Genomic DNA, 19273 nt, shown 5'->3' with positions numbered 1-19273 from the left:
TGCGGAAGTGTGTCAGCTTTTATTCATTGAAAGCACTGCGCTATAATTGGTCCTCCTGTCTCTGGCTACTGGTTTTGTACCACATTCTCCCCTTACTGTGCACCCTCCTCATGCTGTGCGAATGGATATTCTTCCCACGCCCTCATCATCATCCCCTTCCAGTAGCAGCAAGCTTGTCTTCACTGCGATATTATGGTGTACCTCGCAAGCTGCAGTGATTCTGGAGACTCTCGACAGACTGTATTGCAGGGCTCGACTAGATTTATCTCGGCATCGAGAAACCAGGCTTCAAAATGCCTTCTCTATCGCATTTCTTGCACTGACATGGACCTCATTATGTCCGGTGTCCCTTCTGTCTGTAGAAACCTTACTGCAGTTGTAAGTCATGACTGCTGGGGATAACCCTGATCACCAATCAACCACCTTGATACTTGGTTTGAGTCACAGGGGCTGGGATGGTAGATTATCACATGATGAAAGCATCAAGACAGATTCCCAGAGAATGGGTTTTATGTTCAGTATAAGGTTATATGACATGCACACTGACTGCACATCAATCAAATGAAAACATTTCCTGTTCATGATATTGAGCAGGTTTTCATATGGGGCTTTGATATGCATTCAGTCAATTGCTCCATTTACTAGTTGGTAACCTACCTGTCTGTAGCACTGGACAGATTGCCCACCTTGTTTTCTGGTTCCATTGGGAAGAAAATGAAATGAATGAGCCCCATGAGGATATCATCAGTCACCTTCTTTATCCAATGGTGCATGACCAATGTGGTAAAGATCACCAGATGCTGGTTGGAAGGATCCAGATCCAGATGTAAAAACATTGAAGACAGCAGTGACTTTGACTGCCAGACAGTATTACTGTCCAAGTGGATGTGAGCTTCAGGTCATCAGTAAGCAGAGGGCAATTCTCCCCAAAAGCCTCTGGGGGAGGGCTGCACCTTCCTAGGAGGTGAGGCACTGAGAAGTCCATGTGCGGCCTTCTTGGTCATCAGCCCTGGTGAGCGGGTATCCTTCCACATAGTGGTGGGATTAAGTTGGATTGAGTTAGGGGTTAAGTTGGGGAAAATAGTGAGGGAGGGTTGACCACCCACATTGTGGGAGAGTGGGCTCTGTGTGAACATTCAGGACAGGCCGCATTTTGTTGAGGACAATTGTGGTGTAATTTTAAACCGGCAGAGTTGAGGCAGTCGCAGTTTAACTAAGATTAGCGCCCCACAGTGGGATGTGAATCACAGAAACATAGAAACTTACAGCACAGAAGGAGGCCATTTGGCCCTTCATGTCCCTGCTGGGATTTTGATAGAGCAGTCGTGTTTAATCCCACACCCCCACATTTTGTCCGTAACCCTGCAAGGTCTTCATCCTCAAGTACTGTCCAACACCTTTACAGGTAGTGTTCCATTTCCAACAACTCTGAGTGAAAACATTTCTGCTTATCTCCCATCTAGATCTTTTGCCAATGATTTGAAATCTATGAACTCTGGTTATTGACAATTAATAAATCATAGGCCAATCCAGACAAAGAAATTAGACTGTCCCACTCACTCCCCTACTCTTTAATATGGTCTTATGAAGCAATTATCTCATTTCCTTTTAAAGAATTTACGGGACTCTGCTTCCCGTGTCCTGGTGTCCAGTGTTGCTGAAGACATTGGGGTATTTAACATTTAAAGACTAGATTCCCAAATGTAATCAATCGCTGATTGACCGTGAGCTTTCAGAAAACCCACCTCCAGCAAAAGCAGCAGCAGTTTTCAGTTTTCAAATGTAGCTCCTCATGTCCCTGACCGTTCTGACCCGTCTACTGCCACCGAACTTTGGCTCCCTATTCGAGCGGGATATACATTGTCTCCGACTCACAATATGGAAATACCCAAGACTCCAGGATTTGGGACAGGGTCAGGGACCCATCCACGGGGCAGGCGGAAGATCAGTATATCTCACATCTGCCCCCAAAACACCTCCACCAGAATTTCATCAAACATGTCAAATGGGAGCAGATCTGACAATTATGTATTTTACCAGAAAACTGACTGAAAGTATAATCTAGTCAGTTACACATACAATGAGATATTTATTATAAAAAGACAGGTCCCGTCTACTAACAGAGAGCTGTTTAATAGCTGGTGTCAGGAAGCTCACCCCCACCTGTATTAATCACCATCAGCATCTTTCTCCACACTCTGTACTGCAGTGACCCAATGTACTTCCCCACATTGATTAAAGGGGAAACCTTCTGTGGCTCTGGGAGAGTTCGCTTCGCTCTGAAACAGGAGATAAAGGGCAGTGTTGGATCATTCCAGGGTGGGCGAGAAATGTTAGAAATTAAAATATCGGCTCAAATCAAGGCTGTAAATTATACCTTTTCTCTGTTTCCGGAAATTTCTGCAGAACAAGAACAATTATTACTGTTTGTGTTTAGAGAACATTTTATCACAAAAAGAAAGTAACAGGCTGGATTCCACAGAAAAGTATATTGTAAATATGTAAAGTTATTGGGCTGCCTCTTCCTGCCCTCACTGTACTGTGAGTTACTCCACAACATTACAACTGACTCGATCTGACTGTACAACACAACTCAGAGCTACAAAACAATTGTCACATCCTGAAGTCTCAAATGATTGGAATTAATTTAAAGAGAGTCACTTTCATGTTTTCATGTTGTAATTTACACGAGTCCTGGAGACAAATGTTTCCATGGATATATACCGGCCTTGTCCAATAGAAATCGCTGACTAGCCACAGGTGTGACTAATTTTAGTAGAAAACGCCTCACACACACTCGTCTTACCATTTCACTGACTGATGCACTAAGAGGTTAATGTACACTTGCCTACGCTATGCGACGATGAATATTGAGATCACGTGCCCAACACTGGTGTCTTTTACTCATTTTTATTTGCTAATCAAATGCAATTTTCCACATCTGGATTCCCAGTGCTCCACCTGTGGCTAGTGGCCAATATATTGCACACCATTGCCCTATACATACTGCAGGTTTCCATAACATCAATCTCACAGTGTGAGGGTGGGAAGCAGCATCAGGTGCACGTGGATCGAAAAGGGTCGTGTAACTGAGCAGTGAATCTGAATCACCACCTGTAACAGGTAATTTATCACGGAGTTTCTCACCAGTTGCAATATAACTCCAGAATGTAGCTGTTCAACTTGTCGCTCGGACAGAAAACTGGTGTTGTGGATTGGTGGCTCATTATAGAAGCTGCATTGGTTTCATTTCCATCGATTCCAACGGGAACCAAAATTAGGCGGTTTCTCTAACAGGCGGGCAATCTGCCATGTTAGTTTTATTGTCTAGCAGCAAGTTGAAAGTCTGCCCCATGTCTGTACAAAGCTAGTTTAAAATGACAGGACAGCTTAGGGCTCATCAAACTTGTGTTTGAATCTTTGCCTGCTGTTGTACTACAGAGAGAGTCTCAGACTTATTATTGTAGCCTGAAAACATGAGCTATACAGACTGAATTATAATGTCAGGCACACTTGCTATGAATCAATGACCAACCAGCTGAGTGGGAACTCCATTGTCAGATGAGTTTCTGCTGAGATTTTTTATTTATTCATTCACGGGATGTGGACGTTGCTGGCAAGGCCGGTATTTATTGCCCATCCCTAATTGCCCATGAGAAGGTGGTGGTGAGCCACATTCTTGAACTGCTGTAGTGCATGTGGTGAAGGTACTTCCACAATGCTGTTAGGGAGGGGGTTCCAGGATTTTGACTCAGTGACTATGAAGGACCGCCAATATATTTCCAAGTCAGGATGGTGTGTGATTTGGAGGGGAACGTGGAGGTGGTGGTGTTCCCATGCACCTGCTGCCCTTGTCCTCTAGGTGGTTGAGGTCGTGGCTTTGGGAGGTGCTGTTGAGGAAGCTTTGGCGAGTGCATCTTGTCGATGGTACATCCCGCAGCCACGGGACGCCGGTGGTGGAGAGAGTGAAAGTTGAAGGTGATGGATGGGGTCCCAATTATGCAGGATGCTTTGTCCTGGATGGTGTCAAACTACTTGAGTGTTATTGGAGCTGCACTCATCCAGGCAAGTGGATAATATTCAGTCACACTGCTGACTTCTGCCTTGTCGATGGTGAAAAGGCTTTGGGGAGTCAGGAGCTGAGAGACACACCGTTAAACCGAGGTCTCTTCTGCCTGTTCAGCTGAAGGTAAAAGATCGCAACACATTATTCCAAGAAGAGCAAGGGAGTTTTTCTCAGTTTCTAGCCAACATTTATCCCTCGACTAACACTGCCAAAATAGATTAATTAGCGTTACAATATACATCTCTACAGTAAACAAGCTTCAGATTCAGATCTTCCAACACAATCCTCTCTTCCTCACAGAGAAACTGGTGAAGTTTTTCAAATTCACATTTAATCTGTTTCTCTGTACTTGCACTTTGGTCCTTTAGAACAGAATAGTGAGATTGAAAAATGAAATGATGAATTTTAAAAGGTTGTGCAGCCTGTGTAGTTCTCTTCATGTCAGAATATTTTAGAAAAAAACATTCCCAATCGAGTAACTTAGTTAAAGATACCGTTAGTGTTCTTGGGTGTGAGACAGAAAACCAAATGTCACAGGTGACTGGTATTATTTTGGTTAGTGAGTTTTCTATTCTAGATTTTGATGGCACACCCTGCACGATCTCGAACACAGTGTTGAAGAAAGGGAGAAGGAAAGAAAAATAAATATACAGCTACCGTTAAAAACTTGATGCTGTCCTGTTCACTCAGCTCTTGTTCAATATCCTGAACAGTGACTGAAAGTGATGAGATTTCCTCCGTTATCTTCTCAATCCTCCCGTCCATCTCCCGACTGTTTTTACCTTTCTCCAGTTTCAGATCTTCCAACACAGTCTTCTCTTCCTCACGGAGAAACTGGTGAAGTTTTTCAAATTCACATTTAATCTGTTTCTCTGTACTTGCACCTTGGTCCTTTAGAACAGAATTGTGAGATTGAAAAATTAAATGATGATTCTTGGAAGGTTGTGCAACCCCGTGTCGTTCTCTTTATGTAAGAATAATTTAGAGATAAACATTCCCAATCTCGTTAATGGAGACAAGTTAATTTATTGAAATGGAGACATTATTTTTATATTATATCTGTGTATATGTAATATATATATATATATAATATATATATATATATATATAGAGAGAGAGAGAGAGACAGAAATCCATTCTCTGATACAGTGTAATCTAATTAATAGATAATAGATTACCAGATAATTCATACAGAAGAGCGAGGGTCTAACTGAGGATCAAGTTGCTGAATTCCCTATTGGATTCATTAGTCTTATATTCATGGCCCCTAGTTTTGGACTCCACCTCAAGTGGAAATACCAGAGTTGGGGGTAATATATTTGATACGTCCTTACTATACAGTATAAATGCACACGAGGCCCATGCTTGAGAGAAGGTCAGTCTGTGACCTGTCCTTTATTCCATAGCACTCAAGTGATGAAGGTGGGTGGAGCTTCCCCTTTTATATCTGAAGGCCCAGGTTTGGAGTGTCTCCCACCTAGTGGTCATTGTTCTCACTGTGTACAACTTAGGTCAGATTATACATGGGTTACAATGCTGGTTGAATACATGACATCACCTCCCCCCCCAAAGTCTTATTGGGATCACAGGTTGAGTCTCTCTGGTGGTTTACGCTCTCTTGTAGAGTGCCTGAATTGGGGCTCCGGTTGTTGGGCGCTGGCCTGAGTGTCTGCTGTTTGCGGTGCCTCAGGCCTATCCAGACTGCCCACAGTGATTGGGCTCTCCTCCCTTTGGTTCCGGTGTGCGGTCACCTGTGGTGGAGTGAACTCTACATTGTGTTCTTCCTCTGCTTCTTCTATGGGGTTGCTGAACCTCCTTTTTGTTTGATCCACGTATTTGCGGCAGATTTGTCCATTGGTAAGTTTAACTACCAGAATCCTATTTCCCTCTTTGGCAATCACAGTGCCTGCGAGCCATTTGGGCCCTGCAGCGTAGTTGAGGACTAACAGGATCATTTACATCAATACATCGCGCCCTCGCATTCCTGTCATGGTAGTCATATTGTGGCTGGCGCCTGCTCTCGACAATTTCTTTCATGATGGGGTGTATAAGGGATAGCCGGGTTTTGAGCGTCCTTTTCATTAGCAGCTCTGCGGGTGGAACCCCTGTGAGCGAGTGTGGTCGGGATCTATAGGCCAACAAGAGGCGTGATAAGCGCCTTTGTAGGAACCTCCTTGGATTCTGAGCATCCCCTGTTTGATTATCTGCACTGCTCGTTCTGCCTGGCCGTTTGAGGCCGGCTTGAACGGTGCCGTTCTGACATGGTTAATTCCATTGCCTGCCATGAAGTTCTGGAATTCAGTGCTTGTGAAGCACGGGCCATTGTCGCCGAACAACACGTCCAGTAGACCGTGGGCGGCGAACATTGCCCGTAGACTTTCTACTGTGGCAGAGGATGTGCTTGAATTTAAAATGTCACACTCGATCCATTTGGAGTAGGCGTCTACTTCAACCAAAAACATTTTTCCCATGAAAGGACCTGCGTGGTCCACATGGATGCGTGACCAAGGCTTGGCGGGCCATGGCCAGGGGCTAAGGGGGGCTTCCCTGGGCGCATTGCCCAGCTGGGCACACGTGTTGCACCTGCGAACACAAAATTCCAGATCTGCGTCTATCCCTGGCCACCAAACGTGTGACCTGGCAATTGCCTTCATCATGACAATGCCCGGGTGCCCATTGTGGAGTTCTCTGATGAACACCTCTCTGCCCATCTGGGGCATGACTACGCGGTTTCCCCACAGTAGGCAATCGGCCTGAATCGAGAGTTCATCCCTGCGCCTGTGAAATGGTTTAAATTCCTCAGGGCATGCCCTGTACGTGGCTGCCCAGTCCCCATTCAGGACACATTTCTTGACTAAAGACAATAGCGGGTCTCTATTTGTCCAGACTTTAATCTGACGGGCTGTCACGGGTGAGCCTTCGCTTCCGAAAGCTTCAACAGCCATGACCATCTCAGCACCATGCTCAGTAGCCCCCTCAGTGGTGGCTAGTGGGAGCCTGCTGAGTGCATCGGCGCAGTTTTCAGTGCCCGGTCTGTGCCGAATTGTGTATCATAGGCGGCTAACGTGAGTGCCCACCTCTGTGTGCGGGCCGATGCGTTTGCATTTATGGCCTTGTTGTCGGCCAAAAGGGACATTAGGGGTTTGTGATCTGTCTCCAGCTCAAATTTCCTGCCAAACAGGTACTGGTGCATTTTCTTTACCGCATATACACATGCAAGCGCCTCCTTTTCTACCATCCCGTAGCCCCTTTCTGCCTGGGACAGACTCCTGGAGGCATAAGCTACCGGCTATAACTGACCCTTGGCATTAACATGCTGCAACACACGCCCGACACCATAGGACGACGCATCGCACGTTAACACAAGTTTCTTACATGGGTCATATAGCATTAACAGATTGTTGGAACATAACAAATTGCGTGCTCTATTAAAAGCCCTTTCCTGGCTGTCCCCCCAGACCCATTCGCGATCTTTGCGTAGGAGCACGTGTAGCGGCTCTAGCAGCGTGCTCAATTTGGGAAGAAAGTTACCAAAATAGTTCAGGAGCCCCAGGAATGAACGCAGCTCCGTCGTGTTACGGGGTCTGGGTGCTCTCTGGATCGCTTCCGTCTTGGACTGATCCCGTCTGCTGCTACCCTCATCCCCAGGAATTCTACCTCTGGAACTAGGAAGACGCACTTCGCCTTTTTCAGTCGCAGCCCTATCCGGTCTAGTCTGCGTAGCACCTCCTCCAGGTTCTGGAGGTGTTCTTCAGTATCGTAACCCGTGATTAGGATGTCATCTTGAAAAACCACCATCCCTGGAATCGACTTGAGGAGGCTTTCCATATTTCGTTGGAAGATCGCGGCGGCCGAGCGAATCCCGAACGGACATCTGTTGTACTCAAACAACCCCTTGTGTGTCGTGATGGTGGTCAGCTTCTTCGACTCACTCGCCAGCTCCTGGGTCATGTAAGCTGAGGTCAGGTCCAATTTTGAAAAAAGTTTGCCACTGGATAGCGTCGCAAAGAGGTCCTCCGCTCTCGGTAGCGGGTACTGGTCTTGGAGTGACACCCGATTGATGGTGGCCTTGTAATCACCACATATCCTGACCGACCCATCCATCTTGAGCACCGGCACGATCGGGCTCGCCCAGTCACTGAATTCGACTGACGAGATGATGCCTTCCCTCAGCAGGCGGTCTAATTCGCCTTCTATCTTTTCCCGCATCATGTACGACACCGCTCTGGCCTTGTGGTGTACTGGTCTGGCGTCCGGGTTTATATGAATCACTACCTTGGCCCCCATGAAAGTGCCGATGCCGGGTTGAAATAATGAGCCAAATTTGTCCAGGATCGGTGAGCATGATACTCGCTCCACAGAGGAAATTGCATTGACATCGCCCCATTTCCAGTTCATGACAGCAAGCCAACTCCTCCCCCGTAGTGCGGGACCATCCCCTGGGACAATCCAGAGTGGCATCCTGTTCTCCAAATCTTTGTGGGTCACGACTACTGTGGCGCTGCCGAGCACCGGAATGATCTGCTTTGTGTAGGTCCGTAGCTGTGTGTCAATCGGCGATAATTTTGGCCTCCTGGCCTTGGACGCCCACAACTTTTCGAACTGTTTGATACCCATCAGGGACTGGCTGGCCCCCGTATCTAGCTCCATTGATACTGGGATGCCATTGAGGAGCACTTTCATCATTATCGGTGGCGTCCTGGTGTATGAACTGTATACGTGCTCCACATGAACTCGCTGAACTTCAGCTTTCAACGATTTCCCCCAGCGTTCATTTCTGCAATTTCTGCAGGTATTTTGCTCATCACTGCAAACTCCAGGTTAAGTGTGTGCCTCCACGCCTCCAACATGAGCTGCTGTTTGAAACAAAAGGTCCCTTGCCAGTCGATCGTCCCTGACTGCCCCTGTTATTGTCCTTGAATGCGGCATTAACAGGTGTTGATGGCCCCATTACTGGCTGCATTGTCCCTTGCAATGGTGTGAATCGCCGTTCAGCTTGCCATTGTCTGTGTCGAACTCCCCCTCTGGGCTCGACTACATGTTGGGGCATGCCCGATTGCCCTTGTCTGCCTGGAGAACTGTGTGCTGCTTTAACAATGTTGAATCTCTGTCCCAACCATTCCTTAACACAGTACCACTCGTCTGTTCTGTTCGTGGCCATGCTCGCGTGGCTTAAATCCCAGTTTCTCGTCGCCATTGATACGTCCCTACTATACAGTATAAATGCACACGAGGCCCGTGCTTGAGATAAGGTCAGTCTGTGACCTGTCCTTTATTCCATAGCACTCAAGTGATGAAGGTGGGTGGAGCTTCCCCTTTTATACCTGAAGGTCCAGGTTAGGAGTGTCTCCCACCTAGTGGTCATTGTTCTCACTGTGTACAACTTAGGTCAGATTATACATGGGTTACAATGCTGGTTGAATACATGACAATATTAGCGTGGATAGAGGATTGGCTAACGAAGAGAAAATAGAGAGTCGGGATAAATGGGTCATTTTCAGGTTGGCAAACTGTAACTAGTGGAGTGCCACAGGGATCGGTGCTGGGGCATCAACTATTTACAATTTATATTAATGACTTGGATGAAAGGACCGTGTAATGTAGCCAAATTTGCCGATGATACAAAGATAGGTGGGGAAACAAGTTGTGAGGAGGACGCAAAGAATCTGCAAAGAACATAAGAATTTGGAGCAGGAATAGGCCATTAGGTCCCTCGAGACTGGTCTGCCATTTAACAAGATCATTGTTGATCTAATCTTGGGCTTAGCTCCACTTACCTGCCCTCCTCATCTCAGTTCTAAATTGGCGACCCATTATTCTTAAACTATGTCCCTTAGTTCTGGATTCCTCCACGAGTGAAAACATCCTCTCTGCATCTACCTTGTCGCACTCCCTCAGTATCTTATATGTTTCAATAACATCACCTCTCATTCTTCTAAACTTCGAAAGGGATATAGATAAGCTCAGTGAGTGGGCAAAAATTTGGCAGATGGTGTATAATGTCCATCACCTTATTTAAGGAAGGATACACTTGCATTGGAGGCAGTCCTGAGAAGCTTCACGAGGTTGATTCCTGAGATGAAAGGGTTGTCATATGAAGAAAGATTGAGCAGGTTGGGCCTATACTCATTGGAACTTAGTAGACTGAGAGGTGATCATATTGAAACGCATAAGATTCTGAAGGTGTTTGACAGGGTAGATGCAGAGAGGATGTTTCCCCTTGAGGGAGAATTTAGAACTAGGGGGAATAGTTTCAGAATAAGGAGTCGCCCATTTAAAATGGAAATAAGGAGGAATTTCTTCTCTGAGGGTTGTGAATCTTAGGAATTCTCATCTGCAGAGAGCTGTGCAGGCTGGGTCATTGAATATATTTAAGGAGGAGATAGACAGATTTCTGAACGATAATGGAGTCAAGGCTTATGGGGAGCGGGCAGGGAAGTGGAGCTGAGTCCATGATCAGATCAGCCATGATCTTATTGAATCTTAATGGCGGAGCAGGCGAGGGGCCAAATGGTCTACTCCTACTCCTATTTCTTATGTTCGTATGTTGTTCTTCTCTACCTACCCTATCAAATCCTTTCATAATTGTAAATATCTCTATCATATTACCCCTGAGCCTTCTATGCCAGAGAAAACTTCCACAGCCTGTTCAATCGTTCCCGATAGGTATAACACCTCAGTTCTGGTACCATCTTTGTAAATATTTATTGTTCCTTCTCCAATGCCTCTATACCTTTTTAGAAAATGGAGACCAGAATTCTGCACTCTACATTTCAGCACGTGTGTACAGAATGTCGAACAAAGGAGCATCAAATGTACCTGAATGTGGGCCAATGTTTTCACATAATCACTTTTTACAGCATCACATTCCTCCTTCTTGTCCCGGACCGGCCTCAGTAAGGTTCGCAGTTCCTCCTGAACAAAGAACGTCAATTAGTTTGTATACTTTTCAGAAATAAACTCCTGAAAATTAAATACCATCCAGTTAAAATTGATTAAAATTCTCAGAGCTCTCAGACTTTTTTGGGGCCTCTTTTTCTTCACGTTCAGCAGTTTTTGAGCTTGCTGACTGGCTTTAAAACTGGAGGTCGGGACCATCTGATTTCTATTTCCAGTGAAATCACAAATGTGTGGTCGGAGATATGAGGGTGATATAGAGGCTTTGAATGCTATTGTTTTTAGCTAATTTAAAACATTAGTCAGAAATTAACTGTTTTGTACTTTCTCTGCTGTTGAACCCATTTCTGTTTTGTATTTGCTGCTTATTAATAAACAACCATGCTGCAGACTCCATGACATCAATGAGCAATGCCACAGGAGTTATAATCCTTTATAATACAATGTTAATCTAGTCAGTCAGTTATATCTCAGTGTTACTGTGTTCGACTTGAAATTGTCAAAGATCAAAATGTCCGTCATACTCTGAGCTGATTGGCTGGAATAACTACTCTGTGTTCTTCACTATGTTGATTTGCAGAGGTAAAGGCAGGTAGGAGATTCGCCCAATCAGGAACTACCAGTCCATCTGGAACCAACCAATGAAGTTGCTTGCATTTTCTTAATCCTACCAATCAGTACCCAGAAATTGCAACAAAATGAATCAATAAAAGTTACTCAAACCTTTCTTTTCTGATTTATTTTCACTGCCAGGTTGTTTCACCAGCTACCCTAATAGATATAGGCTAAAAAATGCAGTTTATTAGTAAATTCCCCATAGTATTGCCAAGAGGAGGTTGAACGTATCAGTGTTTTCCATTCAGAAGCTGGTGATGGAGTTTGGAGAAAGAATTCAGAAACCTACCCCACAGAGCCTCCTAGTGTCCAGAGTCTGCAACTACATCACAACAATGCTGACACGGCACTTTACAATGGTAAATGTTGACACAAAAGTGTAACCATAAATGGTGGTGATGATAGGAAGTTGGTTTGAGGACAGGTTTGTGCACAAGATTTTTAAATAGTATATCGCTATCACAAACACATAAAAACTGAAAGAGTTAGCAAGCAACAGTTAAACGTGCCTATAAATTGACCAAACTCCTGTTGGATGTAGATCCAATAAGTTTTCTCCACGTAAACTCTCTCAGGAGCATGGGTTTGAGTTTTGCTTTACTCATTTCTACTCTTGGTACAGTTGCAGTTAATGTTTCCCCTCGACTGTGGCTCCTGCTACTATTGGTGCTCCTATTGCAGCTATGACTATGTGCCAAGATGTGCCGTTCTCTGGTTACCCGGTGTGACTACACCTACAATTGATGCCCCTGTTGTGGCCGGGACAGTTTTTGCCCTTTGCCCTCACCTATTGCACCAACATTGTTTTCTCAACTGGTGAATTCTTGGGCCTGTACTGTATTCCCCATGAACGGTTCTCTAAACCCAGCGCTGTCCGACCTCAAATCCTTCGCCCAGTGCTGCCACATCCTGTGATCCCACTCCCTCAGTGTGCAATATATCCTGTTACTCCCTGTGAACAACCTACACCAGGATCTTTACACATCTCATGACCTACAGCACTTCACAGTTCCCTTTGTATTCATTGGTCTGATCAATTTGCACTGATCTGAAAGCTGTCTTTTAGAATAAAGTGCAACATCTCACTTTCTGTTCTTGACTCGTGCAATAAATATACAAATTACAGTCCGTATTACGGGCAAAGTATTTCAAAAATAAAAACACTTTATTTAAAGTACCCAGAATTGTCAAAATCCAAATCTCCTGATATAAAATGTTTTTGGTCACTTTGGCCCATCTTAGCGCCCCGGAGAGGAGGCAATGGCTGTGGAAAGCACTTGTTCCTGGGCGGGACATTCGGTGCCGGTATTGATGGGGCGTGGAACATTACCGCCCGGAAGTGGCGAGCCGGTGTTGCAATGCCCCTGGTTGCGACACCGGTTAGATTTTTGGTTGTTCCCGACACTTCGCGCTCCGTAGTGCCCCCTGGTGTGAATGCCTGTGAAAGCTGGCGTTCCAAGCTGTAGCGGCCGCAGTGAGGGAAGTAATGCTGACCTCAAGTAAGTGTGATTGTTTAATGTTTTTTTGCGATTTATCGAGTGGTGAAGTGAGCTATGTATTGGGCATGTTTTGGGTGGTTTTTTCCCGTTTTTTTTCCCCCGAACCCAGGCCTCTGTTATGGCAAAGCCAGCTGTGTAGCTCGGGATTTTCCCTTGCTCAGCCGCCTCCCTTAGTGCCCTGCTCCAAACTCTGGGCCCAGCTGATGAATTTTGCGACGGCAGACACAAGCCATTTGCCGGCACAAAATTTACCGCTCCACCTGGGACACCGCCCCACTGAGACACGAGCGAATTTCTCCCCCTTTTGCCAAAGCTCCAATCACGTTAATGACAGAAAGATTCTAATATCAGCCCATTGTAGCACTGTCCAACATTTCTTGTATTCATCCTCTCTGCACGAGTTGAAGAGATTGTTTTCCACATGGTCTCATTTTTAATTTGTTTGTTAATCCATTTTAGGGCCCTATTCATGTAGTCTCAGTGTGTTAATTTTGAAACTGCATTCATCCTGTATGCTCAACATTAAACCTTTAACGGTGTTCCACTTGTCTTCTACAGAAGTGTTGTTCAAAACCTCTCCCAATCTGTTTGCTTTATTTTGTTCTTTCATTCCTTATATTCTTGGCTGCTGGTATTGCTGTCTCCAAGATCATGTTAAACTTGATCATTCTGTGCTCTCTGCCCCCCATATCATGGATATTCTCTGGGTCAATTACAAATACCAGATCAAGATGAGCATTGATTCCCATGGATATCTTGGAGCACTAAGTCAAGAAGCATTTAGGCATTACATTGACCAACTCTGAATTTAGATCACTAGGACCAGCTCCCACTGGGTCTGCCTTGCTGGTCTCCAGTTCCTGTGTCTCTCTGGATATCTGTGTCTACACCTTTTGTCTACCTTCTACCCGACAGTTTGTTTCATCTGTAATCCTGTTTCCTTCCTGCCTTTCCCCTGTCTATGTTAAATGATGTTCTTACGCTCAATGTTCCTCACAAATCTCTTTCTCTCCGTTTAAGTCTAGTCTATTCCTTAGGTAAAAGTCATTTTTCATTCTGGATGGCCCCAGTTATTTCTGAAGGCACTAGTGTAGTACATATGCTGTGCCTCGTCAGCCTTTTTGATAAACTCCCTCCCTTTTCCAAATACTGGGAGCATACCAGAGAACATTATTTTACAACCTCTACCTTTGACTTTTGAGCCAATCCTCATGTATGTAACTTTTAAGGCTCCTACATGATTCGTCCATCTCATTTACCCCTGCATGCACTACCACTGGGTCTCTACCTGTCCCCGTCAGTATCCCTTCTAACATTCCTCAATATGAATTGCTCTATTTCCACCCTGCAGGGATTGTCCTGAAGACACGAATGGCCAGCCACCTTTTTTAGTGAACAATCACCTATGACTACTTTCTCTCTGTGACCTGCGAACTGCATCTTTCTTCAGCTAACCTCTCTGCCTTTCGTTCAGTGACCTTATTACCTTCCATCCATGGTACCATAGTGGTTATGTTACTGGACTAATAATCCAGAGAAATTCAGTTCATATCCCATCATGGCAGTTGGCGAATTTGAATTAAATTTAAAGAGCAGGCACCAGTAAAAGTGACCATGAAGGTGTTGGATTGTGGTAAAAATCTATCTGTCGTCCTTACCCAGACTGACCAATACGTGACTCCAGTTCCAACTGTCCTTTGAAGAGGACTAGCCACTCAGTTGTATTAAAACGCTAAAGGAATATAACTACAGTGGTTCAACAAGGTCCATCACCACCTTCTCAGGGTAACTAGGGCAACAAATGCTGCCTTGTCAGTGACACCAACATCCCGCGAATCAATTAAAAAAAAAACTGGCCAATTATAACCTCTTGAGCATCTTCACAGGCTTTCTTTTAACAACCTTAATCCATCCAGCATTCCCACATCCTTGGCTTCCTCCAGCACTTGTCCCTCTATGATGAGAATCTGCTGCTGATTGTACTGGTCTCCAGCTACAGTCCCTGAAGTTTCCCTCTCGAGGTCTGATCCTATCCTGGCCTCATCACTCACTGAATCTAATTCTACCCACTCACCCTTAGAACACCTCTTCCCTCCTCTCCTCTGCAAGTTCCTGCATCTCGAAATGCAGAAATACTTTTCAGCTAATGATTAACGAACACTTTTCATATCTCATCACCTTTGTATTATGGTATCTGTTATATATGTAAACTTGTATTTACTCTATACAGCCACCAGTGGGCTCATACCCTAGAGTCCCAAGGGATCCCATAATCCCTTTGGAGCACAGGTATTTAAGGAGGTCTCATAGGTTGGAGAGGCACTCTGAAGACCTGCAATAAAAGACTACAGTCACACTTTACTTTGAGCTCACAGTGTCCAGTCTGACTCTTTCTTCATACATAACAACTGGCAACGAGATACAGATAAGCGAACCCAAAGATGCAGAGAACAGTGGGCATCCTGGAGAAATTCTCGGGGGGAGATGATTGGGAAACTTTTGTGGAGCAACTCGACCAATGCTTCATGGCCAACGAGCTAGATGGGGAAGAGAATGCTGCCAAAAGAAGGGCGATCCTCCTCACCGTTTGTGGGGCACCAATGTATGGCCTCATGAAGAATCTGCTCACTCCAGCGAAACCCACGGAGAAATCGTACGATGATTTGTGCACACTGGTCCGAGAGCATTTAAACATGAAGGGAAGCGTTCTGATGGCGAGGTACCGGTTCTACACCTACAAAAGGTCTGAAGGCCAGGAAGTGGCGAGCTATGTCACCGAGCTAAGACGCCTTGCAGGACAATGCGAATTTGAATGACATTTGGAGCACATGCTCAGAGACTTTTTCTTACTTGGCATTGGCCATGAAACCATACTTCACAAAATTTTGACTGTACAGACCCCAACTTTGAGTAAGGCCATAGCGATAGCCCAGGCGTTCATTTCCACCAATGACAATACTAAGCAAATCTCTCAGCACATAAGTGCTGCTACAAGTACTGTGAACAAAGTGATGTTGTTTTCAAATCACAACGTACAGGACAGATCACACATGCCTGCAGCTGCACATCCACAGATGTCTCAGAATCCACCATCAAGGGTGATGAATGCAAGGTATTAACACCTTGTTGGTGCTGCGGGGGTGATCATCATTTCCATTCATGCCGAAAAGAACCCCAAGAAAGGATGCAGGAGGCAACAGAGCAGAGTAGCACTGGGGTAAGTGTAAACCACAAGGTGATAGGAAGGGACAATATGTTTGAATATAAAGGGGATGCAGGAGGGGTCAAAACTAAAAATCATGGTTTAAAAACTAGTATTAAAACACTTTACCTAAACGCACGCAGCATTCGAAACAAAGTAAATGAGTTGACTGGCACAAATCATTACAAATGGATATGATTTGGTGGCCATTACAGAAACGTGGTTGCAGGGTGGCCAAGACTGGAAATTAAATCATACAGGGGTATCTGACAATTCGGAAAGATAGACAAGAAGGGAAAGGAGGTGGGGTAGTTCTGCTAATAAAGGATGATATCAGGGCAGTTGTGAGAGACGATATTGGCTCGAATGAACAAAATGTTGAATCACTGTGGGTGGAGATTAGAGATAGTAAGGGGAAAAAGTCACTGGTGGGCGTAGTTTATAGGCCCCCAAATAATAACTTCACGGTGGGGTGGACAATAATCAAGGAAATAATAGAGGCATGTGAAAAAGGAACGGCAGTAATCATGGGGGATTTTAACCTACATATCGATTGGTCAAATCAAATCGCACGGGGTAGCCTTGAGGAGGAATTCATAGAATGCATACGGGATTGTTTCTTAGAACAGTATGTTACAGAACCTACAAGGGAGCAAGCGATCTTAGATCTGGTCCTGTGTAATGAGACAGGAATAATAAACGATCTCCTAGAAAAAGATCCTCTCGGAATGAGTGATCACAGTATGGTTGAATTTGTAATACAGATTGAGGGTGAGGAAGTAGTGTCTCAAACGAGCGTACTATACTTAAACAAAGGGGACTACAGTGGGATGAGGGCAGAGTTGACTAAAGTAGACTGGGAACACAGACTAAACGGTGGCACAATTGAGGAACAGTGGAGGACTTTTAAGGAGCTCTTTCATAGTGCTCAACAAAAATATATTCCAGTGAAAAAGAAGGGTGGTAAGAGAAGGGATAACCAGCCGTGGATAACCAAGGAAATAAAGGAGAGTATCAAATCAAAGACCAATGCGTATAAGGTAGCCAAGGTTAGTGGGAAACTAGAAGATTGGGAACATTTTAAACGACAGCAAAGAATGACTAAGAAAGCAATAAAGAAAGGAAAGATAGATTACGAAAGTAAACTTGCGCAAAACATAAAAACAGATAGTAATAGCTTTTACCGATATATAAAACGGAAAAGAGTGACTAAAGTAAATGTTGGTCCCTTAGAAGATGAGAAGGGGGATTTAATAATGGGAAATGTGGAAATGGCTGAGACCTTAAACAATTATTTTGCTTCGGTCTTCACAGTGGAAGACACAGAAACCATGCAAGAAATTGCTGGTCACAGGAATGTGGGAAGGGAGGACCTGGAGACAATCACTATCACTAGGGGGGTAGTGCTGGACAGGCTAATGGGACTCAAGGTAGACAAGTCCCCTGGTCCTGATGAAATGCATCCCAGGGTATTAAAAGAGATGGCGGAAGTTATAGCAGATGCATTCGTTATAATCTACCAAAATTCTCTGGACTCTGGGGAGGTACCAGCAGATTGGAAAGCAGCTAATGTAACGCCTCTGTTTAAAAAAGGGGGCAGACAAAAGGCAGGTAACTATAGGCTGGTTAGTTTAACATCTGTAGTGGGGAAAATGCTTGAAGCGATCATTAAGGAAGAAATAGCGGGACATCTAGATAGGAATAGTGCAATCAAGCAGACGCAACATGGATTCATGAAGGGGAAATCATGTTTAACTAATTTACTGGAATTCTTTGAGGATATAACGAGCATGGTGGATAGAGGTGTACCGATGGATGTGGTGTATTTAGATTTCCAAAAGGCATTCGATAAGGTGCCACACAAAAGGTTACTGCAGAAGATAAAGGTATGTGAAGTCCGAGGAAATGTATTAGCATGGATAGAGAATTGACTGGCTAACAGAAAGCAGAGAGTCGGGATAAATGGGTCCTTTTCAGGTTTGAAATCAGTGGTTAGTGGTGTGCCATAGGAATCGGTGCTGGGACCACAACTGTTTACAATATACATAGATGACCTGGAAGAGGGGACAGAGTGTAGTGCAACAAAATTTGCAGATGACACAAAGATTAGTGGGAAAGCGGGTTGTGTAGAGGACACAGAGAGGCTGCAAAGAGATTTAGATAGGTTCAGCGAATGGGCTAAGGTTTGGCAGATGGAATACAATGTCGGAAAATGTGAGGTCATCCACCTTGGGGAAAAAAAACAGTAAAAGGGAATATTATTTGAATGGGGAGAAATTACAACATGCTGCGGTGCAGAGGGACCTGTGGGTCCTTGTGCATGAAACTCTTTTGGAGTTTACCTGAAAAAACATAAACATTAAACCGTGCCACCCACCCTGGATGACACACCAGACATTTACAAGGCCCTTTTTTTTCTTTTTTGTGGTTTTTTTTTTGTGTTTTTCTTTTTTTTTTGGGCACTAAAATCACATTTTTTCCTCCAGTGCCCTCTATAAAAGGGGAGGGGGACACTAAAAGCACCGGCAATTAAAACAAATTAAACTTTAAAACATAAAATCAAATTAAAATTTGGTTGCCGGGCGTGATGATGCACTCCAGTCCCTCCGGTGCCCACCTCTCGCGGAAGGCCGCGAGCGTACCGGTGGACACCGCGTGCTCCATCTCCAAGGACACCCTGGCGCGGATGTACGCGCGGAAGAGAGGCAGGCAGTCAGGTTGAACGACCCCCTCGACCGCCCGCTGCCTGGACCGGCTGATGGCACCCTTGGCCGTGCCCAGGAGCAGTCCTACGAGGAGGCCCTCGGACCTACCCTCTCCCCTCCGCACAGGGTGCCCAAAGATCAGGAGAGTGGGACTGAAGTGCAGCCAGAATTTCAGGAGCAGCCCCTTTAAATAATAAAACAGGCGCTGCAACCTCGTGCATTCCATAAAAACATGGAACACGGACTCTTCCAGACCGCAGAAATTGCAGGCGGCCTGGGAGTCCGTGAA

General features: G+C 45.0%; 1 protein-coding gene across 1 annotated transcript in view; it reads right to left on the bottom strand.

The window, feature by feature from the left end:
* Positions 1 to 19273, bottom strand: part of LOC139230117 (uncharacterized) — a 172549-nt gene that overhangs the window by 50230 nt on the left and 103046 nt on the right. Inside the window, exons 9-12 of the mRNA XM_070861960.1 lie at positions 10886 to 10981; positions 4724 to 4957; positions 2378 to 2400; positions 2164 to 2279 (exon numbers count right to left, since the gene is read on the bottom strand). Coding sequence (XP_070718061.1) covers positions 2164 to 2279; positions 2378 to 2400; positions 4724 to 4957; positions 10886 to 10981 — 469 coding nt within the window. The remainder of the gene's footprint in view (positions 1 to 2163; positions 2280 to 2377; positions 2401 to 4723; positions 4958 to 10885; positions 10982 to 19273) is intronic.

The sequence above is a fragment of the Pristiophorus japonicus genome, chromosome 19 (assembly GCF_044704955.1).
Source record: "Pristiophorus japonicus isolate sPriJap1 chromosome 19, sPriJap1.hap1, whole genome shotgun sequence".
Lineage (NCBI taxonomy): Eukaryota > Metazoa > Chordata > Chondrichthyes > Pristiophoridae > Pristiophorus > Pristiophorus japonicus.
This window is presented reverse-complemented; position numbering and strand designations above follow the sequence as displayed.